Here is a 17,968-nt window from a genome sequence, read left to right as displayed (position 1 = left end):
ATTATTTATTTCTCAAAATTCATCTCTCTTTTTGGAACCATCTCTACCTACTTACACACACACACACACACGCACGCACACACACACACACCATATATATACACTTTGGTCCCACTTATTTGAGGAGCACTAATTCCCTGACTTTTTAAGGTCACAATTTACAAACTTCGAGGGCGTACTACATTTTATATATATATAATGTAGTACGCCCTCGAAATTTGTAAATTGTGACCTTAAATGTCACGGAATTAGTGCTCGCCAAGGTAAGTGGGAACTCCATCATATAAGACCATTAGATGCAATAAAGCAATGTTCTAGGTGTAGGGAAAAGGGATTTATTTCTTGTTCTTGGCCTACGTTTGAATACTACAATGAAGGCAGTTAGTTGATGTCGCAGATGAAATATAATAGTGGGATGTGAAAGTGGTAGTTGCCGTTCGTAACATAATTATTAAAAATCACTTTAGCTTTTTAAGCAGTTTTGTTTCATGATAGGCTAACACGCAAAAGATCAATGGGTCGTGGCAGTAAAATTGAAAATTGTGTTCCGTGTTCTTTCCTATCCTTCACGTAATGTTTGAACAAACTTCCTTTTTCCTGAGTGTTTCTCCTATTGTGTATGTAAAGCGGTCGCTTTTACACAAACATTTACATATTCATTCGTAAAACAAAGATGGATGCTACACAAACACTGCTTCACTGCTTTCAAAACGTTGCGCCTCTTGCACAAAATTCTACGGAAGTAAAGCACTTAATATTTTTTCTTAGTTTGTTATGATAGAAAATTTCCAACTATACTCCGATGACCCACTCCATGGAAAAATGGATAATTTTAAGATATTTGTAATATACAGTATACATTAAAGCGATTCTTATCTTCCTTTGTATTAGATATACTTTTATTCAGTACTCTGTTGTATAATTATTTCAAATTAACGTTATTACCTCTCGTATTATTTTATGTAAACATTTACATTCTCTGAATGCAAAAACAATTTGGCACGTTCTGTCTTATTGAAGTTTGTAAATCGTATACAGAAACCGCGGTGACTCAGTCGTAGAATGCTCATTTCTGGTGCGTGAGGGGTCTTATTCGATTCCAGGTCCCATCAAGTGGACTTCGTGGCAGATAAACATCACGTGCGAGGGTTTTCTCAGGGTTCTCCAGTTTCCTTCTACTTCCGTCATTCCACCATTATCATCCATCTCATTATCACCTTCTCCTTAGTGTCGATGCATAATCGTGGAATATTAAACTAAAACAAAATCTATACCAAATGGGCAAAATCATTTTGAAAAAGTTACATATTATAAGAAGACTTATTTGTTTTATATAAATAAGTATCATGTAGGCTTAAAATTTTTGTGTGTAAATATACTCTACTTATCAAGATTGCATATGCAAAGATTATGCAATATATAGACGAAACAACCAACTTTACCTAACACCACCTCCTCTGTAGGTGAAAACCTAATTACGTACAAAGTGAAACAATGCGTGACTGGATCAAGAAAGTTTTCATGTGTTCTGACCACTGACCTCAAGTGATGGAATGTATAGGTACTCAGGTAGCATAGGGGTTAACGCATGAACATGGTAAATCCGAGTGTGTTTCGATTCTGTTAAATCGTGCATAGCTTTACTTTCTACTTAATTTCTACCTATAGGGATTAGATAATAATGTTTCGTCCATTTATGACACATAATATGAGCTCAAGCGTCAGAGGTCTTCAAAATGTGGAAACAGGATTATCAAAGAACATAAATTGTTGAACAATCCAGGGTGAGCACAAACCTTACGCCTGACGGAATGCGCAGTTTCCATGGAGCGAATTGGGTAGCATAGTTGTTAAAACATCGGTACCGTAAACCGAAGACCCAGTTTTGGCTGTTGGTCCAGTCGTATTGTGTTTACTTTTCGTATATATTATATTCGATTGGTATTGCATAGATTTGTAATTATTTCAGAAGTCACAAGAAAAGACAAATACACCATTCCACACAATAAGTTAAGATATTCGTTATTTCGGGTTCGCAAACTGAGCCTGACGTTTTGTGTGTGTGTGTGTGTGTGTGTGTGTGTGTCCCCTTGTCAATTTTCATTTTCGTGTACATTTTTTTCGGGACACTGGGCGAATTACTGAAGAAGGGGATAATCATGTTATAAATGAGGCATCTGAATACCCTATTCTAAGTGATTTTTAATTTTTTTTTATTGAAATTCAACTCATCCATGACAGAATATTCAGATATTTAATATTAGGAATTATTAATTTTGAGTTAACGGGCGAAACCTATTAGAATTTATTACGGTGATGTTTAGGGCCAAAACTTACACACAAAGAGTGAAATCTTGCAAAATGTCTCTCAGCGACTAAACTACTAAGCAGCATCCATCCTATTTGTAATCATGAAATATATTTCAAAGAGGCATTTTGGTTCGATCTTCCTATATTTTGTGCCTATTTTCTTCGTATAGCATTTCCATGAATGTTATATAATTGTGTATTATCATGTAATTCGTCCTCTACGTTTCGTAATTCACAAGGAAATTATCGTTACTGTGCTGTTAATTCCATAATACCCGAAGTTTGAAAAATTTGAAAGATGAAATCCATTACTTCGGAACGAAGATTAGATGTCAAGGAACTTGCAGTCATTCTGCAAGAAATATTAGTGATGACATGAAAATATATTTTTGTTATTCGGAGCATCTAGACCAAGCATGTCACACTCGTGGCTCGCACGCTGCATGCAGCTCTTGACTCATTTTTCTGTGGTCCTCCGTTCATCCCAAGTAAACAAAAATACATAATTTACTTATTTACATAATTGTACCCACATTGAGAAAGTACCAATCCATTTACAGGTGGAATTAATGGAAATTCAGGGCTCATCAACTGTAAAACTTAAATTCACTGTTGTATCTCAGAATTTTAGAAATGCTTGCCTACGCTGTTCCTAGAGACCCGCATATTCACATCTTATGTGATTTCAGTAGTAAGTAGCTGTGTGAATTGCTTTTCTCACTTATGGAAATGATTCCAAGCGAGATTCTGTTTAATAGACATTGATCTTACTCCTGCTCTGAAAATCGCCAGTGAAAGCAACATTTCTCCAGATATGAGGAAAGAAATAAGTTTCCACCTACTACCTGGATTTTCTTATGTTCCTTTTATTTATTTATTTTTTTACTTTGTCCCTTAAAACATCTAAATAACGGTTTTCTGTATATATATATATATATATATATATATATATATATATATATTTCTAATCACACCATAGTTATTCATTCTTAATAGGAAAAGGGTGTTTTACTTATTCCATAGTATAGAGAAAATAAGATACGTTTTTTAGTTGTTTCAATTATTTCAGGTGGAATTAGTTTAAGCTTTTAAGAAGATAGATAATTAAAGATTTAGTTGGGTATGTTGCTTCAATATCATAACCGTTGTCACTTGTCAAAATCAAGATAATCTGATTCATAAAACCTCATCTGGTGCACCTATTTAGCACTCACACCCTACTACTCTTTTGTCGTAGGTCCTCCGGAAACGTCACTGTTTAATATTTTAATATAGCACGAATTTTTCAGTGAAAAGTAGGCCTAAATACGACATACTTTCCACAATGGCCATATTGAGGTATATATTACCTCAGTGATTACGAAGCAGTGTGTCGTGAAATTTTAGAATTTAAAAATCAACAATTTTCTAATTAGTTAAAATTAATTCTGAGACAGGCTGTACCAGTCGACGCCTCCAGTGGCAGCAACAATGTTTAGTACTACATAGATTCACTACTTTATAGAAACTTTAAGATTTACACTATTAAAATTTATATTATTATTGATTTAAAAAGTCAAACATGTGTGTCGCGATGTTGTCCTCAATAAAGGATGTGTAAGTAAAGGTGGGAACCACTGTGTTACTGTTTGAGCCCTTATTCCTTTGACTATCTGTATTTTTCTGACTTTTTGAATTGCATATAAAAAGTTACAATTCAATTTTCATGCCTTTTTTGTATGAATTTAACCTAATTAAACTATATATATATATATATATATATATTAAATTAGTTTAATTAGGTTAGTTTAATTAGTTTAATTAGTTTAATTAGTTTAATTAGGTTAAATTCATACAAAAAAGGCATGAAAATTGAATTGTAACTTTTTATATGCAATTCAAAAAGTCAGAAAAATACAGATAGTCAAAGGAATAATGGCTCAATAAGTCCCTACGTATTGCTCTAGAAACGTCCCACAAGATTATTCCTCACGTCACGTGTTTTCAAGCACCTGAGTTGTGATTATGATCATCCACACACCAAATATCTTCTGACACAAATCAACTAATTCTGTATTCAAGTCCTATAAACACTGTCCTTTATATTCTCACTTTCCGGGCTTGTGGGTATCCGATGATCTGTGTCCATTCTCACAATCAGTAAGCGTTTACACCTGCGCAGAGCACAGGCTATAAAAGAAAGAAAAACGCTTTACACATTTATGATATAAATAACAAGTCAAATTTTGTCACATGCAAATATATATGCGAAGCACAGTACTAAAGAAAATAAAACTGAGTACTCATCTCGAAGGCTTCGTGAATAAAGTTAGTTTAATTTTTCACCAAAAATCCTATTTAAAGCATATTTATTACTTGGTTAGCACGTTGGACTCGCGTTACTAGAATCTTAAGAAATTACGGAGTTTTAGGAAGATCTGAACACACAAATCTCTTTCACACATGAAGACTTTCGGATTAGCACTCAATTTATTTCTCCGAGGGTTTAAATTAAAAATCTTAATAATTATTTGGGAGTTAACGTCTGTTTTAATATCAAGGCCACAGTGGATTTACAGTTCGAAGTAGAACCCGAGCCCTAAAGTGTGTTAGGTGCTTTTCTACCTGAAATCGTACCGAAGACCACAGCTACTGCAGTAGCAAGGAGGACGGCAAAGTAATGTTTGTAATAGATCTTGGGATCATTACGTGCAGCGCATTGTGTGCGATTCCTCTGTTATCTCGATACTTTCATATTTTTACATTAATTTTCTACACATTCTTACTTATTGTCTTCTGTTTTCTTTGACCAATTTTTAGCTCTCGGCGTAAGCATACGGGATCTTATAGTTTCACTCCAGGTATATATATTTCGGTAACTACTGGCCGGATCTCCACCAAATGTGGTGGGCAAGTAGCCCATCGTCCAAGGAATGAAAATTGCTATATTTTGTGGCCGCCCACGGCTAGTGACAGGATTGTCTCAGATGTACGTGGTATCTATTTCATGGTAAATACCCTGTATTTGGGTGAATCTGAATGAAAATTGGTAACAAGTAATCCATTCTCTAAAAAATAAAGATCACTCACTATATTTGATGATCGTGCTCTCCTAGCCAACATTGGCTATGTTCTCCAACTTTGCACGATGGAGCTTAACGGTTCGGTTCACCGACTGTGTTCCGCTTGTAATCCTTGGATCTGTGAAGCCACAAGTGGCTCACTGTAACCGAACGCTCACCTGTGGCGCATGAGTTGAGTTGATGTTGAGTTTAACGTCCCTTTTCAGCAGCGGGGCTATATGAGACGTGGACCTACTGATTAACGTGGAATCCGAACCACATGAGCTCCCTCCGGGAATCGAACCTGGGTCTCCCACGCCAACCTGTGGCGCATGAGTTCCCATGTTAGATCCCAGCTCCCGCCAACTGGATGTTGTGGTGGACAAGCATTATGTGAGTGGGTTTCTTCGACATGTTCCCGTTTCCTGCTTTCTTCATTTCGCCCTTATCATCCATTTCATTATCAACGTCTCCCCAAGCCCGGAGCATGATAATCGAACATGTAACGTTGTAAATAAAATAAAATAAATCCTTACAAATCATATTTATAGTGATCTTACTAATATCTGTTGAGGGAAATAATTTAGTTTCCAGGGGTGGGATATAATCAGCAACGAAACATATACAACCTATATATCAATCGATTCAGCTTGACAAAACAAATCGATCGATGCCAAATTTAACCACTTCCGGTTTACTGAACGTAATTTAGTTTCCGAAGGTGGGGTATAAACAGCAACGAAACATATACAATCTATATATCAATCGATTCACCTTGACAAAACAAATCGATCGATACCAAATTTAACTACTTCCGGTTTACTAAGCCTAGCTTAATTTCCGGGGGTAGGGTATAATCAGCAACGAAACATATACAATTTATATATCAATCGATTGAACTTGACAAAACAAATTGACCGATACCAAATTTAACTATTTCCGGTTAACCAGTTCCCGTTTACTAAGCCTGAGTTTCCGTGGTCGGGTTATGGAAATGTCAAAATTCAAAGAATTCTTTCAATAAAGTGGATACTTTCAAATATCTACCATAACAGCACAAGATGTGCTAGGCATGTGCCATTTAGGTGTCTCATCTTTTTAGGTACCCGACACTTGGTATATTATATTCATGTATTAAGTATGTACTTGAGCTAGCTAAAGTTTTAGGTGCTTGTTACATCTAATTGATATTTGCTACTATGTACCACAAATGTAGCATCTATATATTTGGCTCAGTTTAGCACTATGATAATCATTTGTTTTTATGTCGTCACTTGGGACATGTATCTTTCATGTTCGAGGTACTTACTTTAGGTGCATACTTTTTCAGATACTTATGACATAATTGGTATTTGCAGTGACACACGAATGACTGTCAGCTCTTTGCATTCGCTCATGCGCAGTAGCATGCAACGGTTTCTCGCGCTTTTTGCTCCACTTTCTGTCCTAGTACACAATCGCTTAGAAAAAAGTAGCAATAAATGCATGAAATTTGGGAAATAAATGTAGAAAAAATGACCTAACTGATGAATAAAAATTAAGATGAATCTTTTATACACATGTGAACAGTTAATTATTTACGTAGTTAGGGATAAAGAATTGAATTTTTTAGATGCCAACTGTCGCCGATCATTTGAAAGTGAAAATGGAAGAACCATGAAATAAAGTAAAGAGAAGCGGGATGGCGAGCGGATTTTTATCTTATCCCAAATGGTTATCGTCGAATTTACAGGGTTACAATAGCACTCTGATTAGCCAAATTAAAAAGACCTCAAGGATTTATCCCTCTACAAGCAACATTTTCCCCATCGACTTCGTGGCCATGTCGGAAGAGAACGCGCCTAGTAATTAAATGGTATGTGGTTCACGTCCACCCTGAGGCACTTTTTTTGGTTAAAGTGATTTTATACTCACTTTAATGTAAACATTTTACGCATATAGGCGATTTAACATATTTTGGGTGAATAATTATGTGGTTCATTGATGCTTGCGGCATGGGGAACCTACATACGAGACATGTGCTTTGGGGCGGACATAGACTGTGACTATCACTTGCCATCCATGTGGTTTCTTTCACAGGTACATAAGGCACATACTGGGCACATTTCCATGTACCTGAGGGAACATGATAGGCATACGCCTGCTATATAATTGTGCTGTTAGAGTAGGATCAATATTAACAGACCAAAACGATATCTACGAAGAAATAAGATCTCGACTGAAAGAAGGGAATTTGTGTTATTATTCAGATCAGAATCTTTTATCTTCAAGAATTCTGTCGTAGATTTTGAAGCTTAACATCTACAAAACGATAATCATCCGTGTTGTAGTGTATGGTTTTGAAGCTGATTGCTTACTCTGAGAGAAGAACACAGACTGAGAGTATTGGAGGCGCTGTTATTTTGTCTTCTTTTTAGTATTACATTTTTAATAGCGAGCAGTGTAATCGATGCGACAGTTTCTGAACGCAAATATATAACTACAGAAGAAAAGAAAAGTTCCAAGTAGTAAGGTATGAGTGTGAATTAAATGAAGAAAGGGACACATATCTAAGCTCTTTATGTAATACTTACTGAGCTGAAGTGGTAAAAGTGATATAGCAAACTGTGAATAGTTAATGTTCGTGCTTCGAAATGGTTAATTAGTGCCATGATGTGTTATCTTTTTAATAAGGTAAAATTACAACCTGTTTTGCAGATGCCAATAATTTCATTTAGGATCAGTAGGTTAAAAGTTGCACGTTTTTAAACTTTGTCATAAAGGAAATTTTGCACATACTCTCGAAAAAGAAAAAAATGTTCCATATTAAAACTCAACAGGGAAATAATTTAGTTTCCGGGGGTGGGGTATAATTAGCAACGAAACATATACAATCTATATATCAATCGATTCAGCTTGACAAAACAAATCGAGCGATACCAATTTTAAATACTTCCGGACAATCACCTTCGGTTTACTGAGTCTAATTTAGTTTCCGGGGGTGGAGTATAATTAGCAACGAAGAATCTGTTTTTTTTTTCGAGCACTTCTGGTTCTAATTTTAAAATTCTGTTTTCACGGTTGGTAAGACCTAGTTACCCGCTTTGTATCGCTTCTGTGTGCAACCGTTTTGTCGCAAAAAATTCCAGAAATTGTAAAATTTTCAAAAATTGCCATTTTCTCGGAAACACCACCTTTATGGTTCAACTTTATGCTATGAATAATAAACACACCAAATACCATTCTCGACCAATGCTTCATGAATTAACTACAGCCTTTTGAATTTAGCGAAGTTTCCTTAAATTTGATGTCACAGTTAGCAACACTGGCAACAATAAAAGTGCAATGATTTGATGATGTTTGTGGTTCATATTCATTAAATGAAGAATAAAAGGTTTTCTTGACATGCTTTTTATTATTTTGATCAAAATTCTCTCTAAAATAGTAAAATGAGCCTTCTCCTCTGTTTTTTTTATTCCGAAGTAATCTGAAATGGAATTTACGATTACGAACTACACAAATTTTAAGTTTACTTGAAATAACCATCCAATAAATTCTGATGATCTATAAAAAGCCTAAACCATTAGCTCAGTGATTATTTGGAATGCTCCAGACAGTCTCAATTAAGTGCGATGTCATTACAGTGATCGAAAAAGGACAAAAAGTTGAAAAAAATCGAAACGTTTTCTTACGCGTTCCATCGAAGTAATTTACGGACATTTTAAACAGAACAATTCCAGCATAAGAATGGGTCACTCGGAATTTTATAGTATTCGACTAAAGTGGGTCAGTCCAAAACCTGAGACGGAAGTGTGTGTATTGTGCAAATTTTAAGTTAGGTGCTACTGCGTTAACACAAATCAAAGGTGCAGCCTGTATTGAAGCTGTCATGAGTGATCTATTTCCTTTACTAGTATGATCCGTAGAAAATGACAGCTGTCTTCTTGAAGAATGTGATGAATGTAATGGAGTGAACGGAATAAGTGTGGAGTCTTTTAATTATTGATCCTGATGAAAATGAAAGTATTACGTATGCCATATGGGAAAACGATGATCTTGTTTAAAAAAAACTGTGCCACACTCTGTTTTCGTATCGTACATTGCTCGTTTAACTTTAAGAATTGTAATTCATGACCTCATTAGGAAAATCCAAACAGAATTAATTCCTACCGAAAAGCATCGTATAAAATTTCAAGATACAAATTCTATTTTACTTTATGTGGACTTCGTTGAAAATTGGACTGTTATTCTGCAAAGTGAAATTCAGAGTTATCACCGGAATATGAAACTGACAGTTTTGTTGTAATAAGCGACGACAAAACACGCGATTCGGCTCATGTATTCGTAGACATAGACAAGATTCTAAAATTACTCGAAGAAAAGCGAAAATATAGGTTATGGAAAAGGATTCGAATACGTGGAAATAAGTGAACTCCCTCGTGGCTAAGCGTTTGGCGTACGCGTCGTTGGCGTGGGAGACCCGGGTTCGCTTCCTGGCGGTAGCTAATGTGGTTCGGATTCCACGTTAAGCAGTAGGTCCACATTTCATATAGCCTCGCTGCTGAACGGGACGCTAAACTAAAATCAACTCAACTCAACGTGAAATACGTGTCTACAATTTCCCAAACCCTGTCAGTGATTTCTAATGGTGCTGCATCCCACTTTAAAAATCGCTTTCAGATGTTCGAGAAGCAGACAGGTCCGATAAAGCAGTGTTTTTGCAGTGAAACGGCCATGCAAGGGTCTTTGCGACGGTATTGCCGGGAAGGGGTGTGTGTAAAGAATGTGACAACACGGCATAACCTTAGGCAAAAACAGATACACAGTATTAAAACCGCAGAAGAATTCGTGATTATAGCGCAAGTATAAACTCTAGGTATTACTCTCGTTTTGTTGCCTGGAACTGAATTCGACAACTTCCGGAAGAAAGAAAAAAAAAGCAAGAATGGGAAAGTGTGCGACCGGTAACTGGTATTCAACGAAGTCACCTTTGGCTTTCGGAAATTGGCGAAGTTTTTATGGCAGTAGCGGGTCACCATGAACTAATTTCATGATCCTCCCAAAATCGAGGTTCTGCAGTTCAAAGTGTAGATTTAAGAGGCGTGCAAAAAGGAACCTTTGTTACATACATATACGTATGATAATCAGTAGTGCGTAGCAGAAATATTATGAATATATCATGAATTACGTGAAGTTGAAGCGCAGTATATGCTTCCACATGGACCTTGAGCAGGGTAAATGTTTCCAGAAGAGCATAAGAAAAGTGAAGATTAGTGTTTTGTGGCTATCGACGATGTGCTACGCAGGGGCGGATCCAGGACAGGCTTCTGCGGGGGATTGTAATACTGCTATAAGAGCTACTTTTAAGAGCTAAAAACTTTGGGATGGGTTTTATTTATATATAAAATCAGGAAGTTTCTTTTTCTGAGGGGCGATCGTAACCCTGGACGAGTTGTGAGTGCACCAACATTTATTGAAGCATCTGCACGGTTATATGCTATTAGTGAAGAAGAGGCTAAGCAAGCAAATGATTGGTCCATATGAAAATAATCAGTGAAATTTTGGTTCCGAAAATCATTTTAAGTAAGTAAACTTGGAATTTGTATGTACCGTAATCGTAATTTCCATCTCAGATTACTTCGGAATAAAAAAACCGAGGAGAGAGGGGGAAGCTCATTTTACTATTTTAGAGAGCCTTTTTGATCAAAATAATAAAAACAAAACACAGTCAGGAAAACCTTTTATTCTTCGTTTAATGACTGTGAACCACAAACATCATCAAATCATTGCAATTTTCCTGTTTCCAGTGTTGCTAACTGTGACACCAAAGTTAACGAAAAATAGCTAATTTCAAAAGGCTATAGTTAATTCATGAAGCATTGGTCGAAAATGATATTTGGTATTCATATTCATATTTCATATTCATATTTATTTGCATGTTCATAGCTTACAAATGAGGACAATCCTCAATTAAGCATTACAGTTGTCAGATATGATTTACATTCTCTATATATTATCAGTAAGATAAGTTTCTACAGAATAATAGCTTTTTTTCTAACAATAATTCTAACAGAGTACCGTAAAGGGGGGGTACTTTGACATGTTTTGTTAAGTTTATTGAACATAACTCTCGTATTTATTTTCGATATAATATTGCATGTGTGCAGTTACACCAAATGGACCTTCGGCTACAAACCCTTACTAATAACCTTTCCTTACACTAAGTTTTACTCCAAAATATTCTGACTTAAATTGGTGAATATGTAGCCCCACGATTTGGGGTTAGTTTGACACGTTACTTCTTTTCATTTTAGGTCAAATTTGGGTGGCTTTTGGGGCTTGTTTAACACTTGATTTTATTTTTTAAAAAAAACATTTTTTTGTTAATGGATGATAAAGGCAGATTATGGGGTAGTTTTGTACTTTTATTTACCCTTTCTATATGTGACAACACTTTTAACAAATTCTGAAACTAAAACTTGGCTATCAAACAAAGTGAAACAATAGAAAAATAATTAAAAAATTGAAATCGAAACTACAAAATGTTTTGTAATAAGAACTGGTACAGTAATGAGTTATATTACATATCATCTTGGTAATTTTTGCATTCATAGAACGGATCTCTGGATCCTTTGTTACATATCCCGCAGACCCACAACTTGCATGGCACACAACAAATCCAATCTCTTCCTCGGTAATGGGCGAAATTGCACTTACAAATAGAATAAAAATTGTCGCCTATTTTCCTTTTCTTGGCCACATTGGAACACGCTGGTTCATCCAATGGGAAGTCATCACTTTGCACTTCAAGTTCTGGAAGTTCTTCAGATTCGAATTGATTGTTGTTCTTGTTGCTTTTCAAAGTAACTGGTGCTCCAGGTGCTACGTTCACTTTCTTTTCTCTTCTGTGGTGGATTCTCTCTTGGTTGAAACCTCGTTCTTCCTTCAGAAATTCCAAAAGGCTTTCATCCAAGATCCTTTCAGATGTACCACTGTCACCTCCAGGAAGATTCTTGAGCATAGCCTGCTTATCGAAGGGATCAAGTCTAGTTGTTCTAAAAGCACTTTGGAGATTGCTTGGAATTTTAGCAGTCAAAGCATGCATGAGTCCTTTCAATATAATCCCTTCCGAAGCGATTCCTTCCTCCATTTTTCCAAGATCTGTATCCAGTGTTTTTTGAGGGGGGCAAATACTCCGACATTTAAAGGTTGCAGAAGAAGCGTTGAGTTAGGCGGCAGACAAGTGAAATGGATTCCTTCTTTCACTGCAGCTTTTACAACATTTGGGGAGAAATGAGATCCCAAGTTGTCTCCTATTACAACAACCTTTTCTTTTCTATCTTGGTGTGTTTGAATGTGAGTTCACAATATCTTTAAGAACATGGTGTCAAAGTATCACCGAAAATGTCAAAGTTTCCTCCAAAGTTTAAGTAGTCCCCCTCTACGGTATTTCTGAATATCCGTTTCTCGTTAATGTCCTTATACTTTGTTGGTAATTTGTTATATAATTTTATACAATTCATATACACAGTTTTGCTAAAATTTGCATAATTCTGTTGGATAATATACATATTACAATTCTGCCTAGTATTGTATGAGTGAATCGTATTAGCTAAAGTAAATAAATCCTTGTGCTCGATTACATACATAATTGTGCGATATATATATATATATATATATATATATATATCAACTAGGTAATGTCAATAATATATAAACTAGGTATGTTTATTATCCATGTAAAGTTGAACCATCTGACAAAATTTCAGAATTTTGAAAGATGGTGTTTTCGAGAAAATGGTGATTTTTGAAAGTTTTACAATTTCCGGAAATTTTTGCGACATAATGGTTGCACACAGAAGCGATTTGAATTTTTTTCAGAAAGCGGGTAACTAGCCCTTAGTAACGTGAAAACAGAATTTTAAAATTCGAACCGGGAGTACTCGAAAAAAATTCTCAAACTTCGACTTTTCAGATAAATTGACGTTCATTTGTTAATTTATGTACAAAAAGATACGCATGCGCAAACCAAACTAAAAAAATATAGTTTATTTATATCTTTATGTACATACCAAAACAAGAATTATAACTCTACTTGTCTCCATAGCTGAATGGTGAGGCTCCGAATTTGACCATTTTCCATGTCTTCTACAATTCATAAATTGTACTTCCCGTGTTTGATGTCCCATTACTTGGCGGGAAATATTGACAGGAATTTTTCCTACGCGGCTTAAGTTAGCTAGAGTTACACATGTGTATAAAAAGGGAAGTAAATTGGAGTTAAATAATTATCGTCCTATTTCAGTTTTGTCATGCTTTTCTAAAATATTTGAGTTAGCAATGAAAGCGCGACTAAATAACTTTTTCCGTTCAAATAATATAATATCCACAAGTCAACACGGACATTATATTATTCAAAGCCAGAAGTCAACCAACACTGCAATCTTTAATTTCATCTCTGATGTAGCAATGGATATAAATAAAGGAAAGCATGTAATTGGTATTTTTGTTGATTTATCTAAGGCGTTCGATTCTATAGACCATGGTATTTTGCTAGAAAAATTGTATTCTTATGGCATCAGAGGTGTGGCAAACAATTGGATAAAGTCGTATTTATCTGAACGTAGTCAAACTGTTGGCATCTGTAAAGAGGTAAATGACAGAAGAAAAATGTTTAAATCATCTTTAATGAAAGTAACAAAAGGAGTACCACAAGGATCAATATTGGGTCCTCTTTTGTTTGTTGTATATACTAATGATTTGGTTAACAGTCTAGGCTGTGTGAAGTCAACATTGTATGCTGATGACATAAATGTTCTTGTCAGTGGAGACTCAGTAAATGAAGCAGAAAGGCTCACTACAAAGACGCTAACAAAAATTATTAGTTGGTTAAACATAAATAAATTAACTATGAATTTAGGAAAAACTAACATTGTCAAATTTCGATTCCCGGGCCAAAGAAATGAACTTGTACCAATAACTGTAGACACTGTAGAATTATGTCAAACAACATCTATTAAATTTCTAGGAGTATATGTTAATGAAGATTTAACATGGAATACTCATGTTGAATACATTAATACTAAACTCAGTTCATTCTGCTTTGCATTCCGTAGGTTGCAAGGTAGTTTCTGCAAGGAAGCTGTCATGTCCTTATTCTATAGCAAAGTTTTTTCAATAATAAACTATGGTGTTTTATTTTCGAGAATTCGAGAATAAGTGCTAGTACATTCCGAATACAGAAAAAAAATATTAGAATAATGTTTAGTATGGCTGAGCGATCCTCATGTAAAAATATTTTAAAAAAATATAAATTATTGACATTACCTAGTTTATATATATATATCGCACAATTATGTATGTAATCGAGCACAAGGATTTATTTACTTTAGCTAATACGATTCACTCATACAATACTAGGCAGAATTGTAATATGTATGTTATCCAACAGAATTATGCAAATTTTAGCAAAACTGTGTATATGAATTGTATAAAATTATATAACAAATTACCAACAAAGTATAAGGACATTAACGAAAAACAGATATTCAGAAATACTCTGTTAGAATTATTGTTAGAAAAAAGCTATTACTTTGTGGAAACTTATCTTACTGATAATATTTAGAGAATGTAAATCATATCTGACAACTGTAATGCTTAATTGAGGATTGTCCTCATTTGTAAGCTATGAACAGGCAAATAAATATGAATATGAATATTTTTTCTATAAAACAAAAAAAATATTGGTCTCTTAAAAACATGTCTAGTTGCTATAAAAAAGTGTCAACAATATCTGAGAGGGTGATGGTACAAATTTATTTATTATTATTATTGGCCTGAGCTGATATGGAAGGCACCTATACCACATTCGAGACACGACAGTATTCATCTGCGAAAGCTGCTATAAATCGACTACTGCATTCGATAATGAGGTATCTTTTGAGCGTATGCATACACTCACGTCATACGATCTTCGTCTACCACTGAGCTGAAGCTCTCTGGCCGACCTCTGCTTGCTAACACTAGTTGGCACACCTGGCACCTCCGCTGTTTCACGGCGCTCTCTTGCTAATTAATTAAAATACTCTGCAAATTTATTTCTTACTAAAATAATAAGAAATAAATAGCAACACAACGTTGAAAACAGGCTTATGCGGGCGTAATCCGGGGCCATCCTCTGCGAAGCAAGCACGTCAGCACTGGTGTGTATACGCGTGAGGATGGTGAAAAGATGAGTTTTGGCGAAGATACGAGTTCCAATAGCACTAGTCATGGTTTAATACTAGTAACAATACAACTTCTGTACACTGTCTAGAAATACACCGCCGACCATTGAAAATAACATTTAATAGTCATCTTTCACATACACTCATTTATTCTACCCATCGTAAAGCACTCCTAATGATTTTACCCTAGTAACCCTACACTTATAAACCTAAAATAAGGCGTATTACTTTCTATAAAATTCTGTCGCCTGCAGAAATGTGTTCCTTATAAATATGTCTTTTTATAGAAAGTATTCAATTTTACCTGTAATCTTTCAAAATGCAGTGCGCCAAAACTACACCAGCACCAATAAAAATAATGATAATAATTATTATAATAATAATAATAGAAGATTTACAGGAAAAATGAGTTAAAGTAAGGGAATTGTAATTGATTTCTGTCATTTAATAATGAAATCGTACTACATTTTGTAGAAATGAGAAATACAAACTGCTGTAGACTGTAATTATTTGCCGGAAGTGAACATAAAAGAATATGAATACAATGGTCTCAAAATATATTTTTCTATATATTGTAGTGTTTTAATTCCAAAAGAAAGCTAATTTTTACTACACAAATTAAATTTAAAGCTTATTTTCCTAAATAGAATGATATTTCAAACTTCGTCATACGTAGCTATAGTGAAATGTACTGTATGTTCAGTTTTTTAAATTGGGTTCATTATGTAAATTTGTATTACAGATGCAAGAAGTGGCTTACACCCATTTCAAGAACGGATCTTCTGGCGGGAACTCCGACGTATATCCGAGGAGAGCAGTCTGTTTGCAGACTTCATGGGAAAGCAGCATGTCCGTCATTGGAATTAATTTACGTGAACAGGATTGGAAATGTAGTCCCTCTCGTATGACTTAAAAGAAAAAAATCTTTCTTTCCTCACTGTCCATGAACCAGCATTTTGAATAGTTTAATTTCTAAATAGGAGAAATGAATAGCAACCAGTACACAATTTCCATGTACTTTCTTAATGGACCGTATAAATTTATTATTACTGTAATTATTGATTTATTTTCTTTCCTTGTCATGGTTTAGTGTAATCTTCAGTTTTTGCACAATTATGGTTCCATATGTTTCCATTGTTGGTTAAATGCAACATTTCTCGCGCGAGTGACATGAGTTAATGTGCTAAAGAGCTCTTAGTTAATAATGTCTAAATAAAATCCAAGCCTAATTATTTCTGTTGCTGATCATTTGTTTCGTTTGCTACCATAATTGTGAAATCACGTATTTGTATTTTTCAACTATGATCTGTGTGCAATTACAGGAAAAAGTAGTGGCAATTATTAATGTATTTATTTATTTATTTATTTGCTGATTAATTAGAGTTTAGCATCCCTTTCACTACCAAGATTATATGAGACGTGAACCTATAGTTTAAGGTGGAATATAAATAACAGTAATGCGATAGAACCTTCGAAAGTTCTTCCGCCGGGAATCGAACCTGTCACCTAGTGCGCCAAAGGCATAAGTGCGGGGCGATCAGAGGACAAGGGAAACAAGTTCAATTATCAAAGTTAATACAAAAGGAGACAAAGCTATGAATCTTTTAAGCTCTATAAGGAGTTTTGATGGGGATCCTGAAGAAGAGATACGTTCAAAATGGATTTGATTCGCTTGTGCACTGAACGCGCTGTGTGAACTAATTGATTTCTAGATCAAATGTGTATGTTCCAGGTATTGTTGAAGGATTTAACTAAAAAGACTCATATATTCATCGATATTAAAAAAAAAGAGATATTCTCTACAACCATAGCATCAGAAATAAGTTCTGTTCTGACAATTACTCAGAAAGGACTAATGGATGAGTCAAGTATGACGTATTTCCGCCATTTCATTCAGATTAATTTGTTTTCGGTACGTTCAAGAGAAATTTACTGCAAACGATATAATGGTATACTTTTACGCTGATCTTTAAACACTATGACAAAAGGGGAGAATATCTACATCAGTTAAAAAAATCCAAAAGAGCGGTCTTCGAAAGATAGGATTAAAAATAAGGACGAGAAAGAAATGTGTGTGCTTGAAAGTAGAGACAATCTATCATAGGTCAAATTCTTGCAGTTTTGTTGCCAGCGGAAGTAACAAAATTACTTGACTGATACATTCGTGTACGATATGAAGATTCTATAAACAAATACGAGCTATATCAAATGTATATTTATCAAATCGGTGAATTGTTTTCAAGCCTTTTCACAAAGTTGAAGTTTGTAATACAACTTGGATTCATTAGTTAAAAGCACTTTATTATTATTGTTATTGGTGAATTTATTAGGCCAAAGCAGACAAGAGATGTATTATGATTAAGTTTTAAGTGGATTCGAACTTGCAACAGATAGGCGCTCTCACTGACACGA

General features: G+C 34.9%; 1 protein-coding gene across 1 annotated transcript in view; it reads left to right on the top strand.

Moving 5' to 3' along the window:
- LOC145684312 (uncharacterized) overlaps window positions 1-16,811 on the top strand; it is a 79,578-nt gene extending 62,767 nt beyond the window's left edge. The window contains exon 2 of the mRNA XM_081756496.1: window positions 16,299-16,811. Within this exon, the coding sequence (XP_081612622.1) occupies window positions 16,299-16,464 (166 nt within the window). The 3' untranslated portion in view covers window positions 16,465-16,811. The remainder of the gene's footprint in view (window positions 1-16,298) is intronic.
- The last annotated feature ends 1,157 nt before the right edge of the window (window positions 16,812-17,968 follow it).

The sequence above is a fragment of the Thermobia domestica genome, chromosome 4 (genome assembly GCF_964235325.1).
Source record: "Thermobia domestica chromosome 4, izTheDome1.hap1.1, whole genome shotgun sequence".
NCBI classification, from domain to species: Eukaryota; Metazoa; Arthropoda; class Insecta; order Zygentoma; family Lepismatidae; genus Thermobia; species Thermobia domestica.
This window is presented reverse-complemented; position numbering and strand designations above follow the sequence as displayed.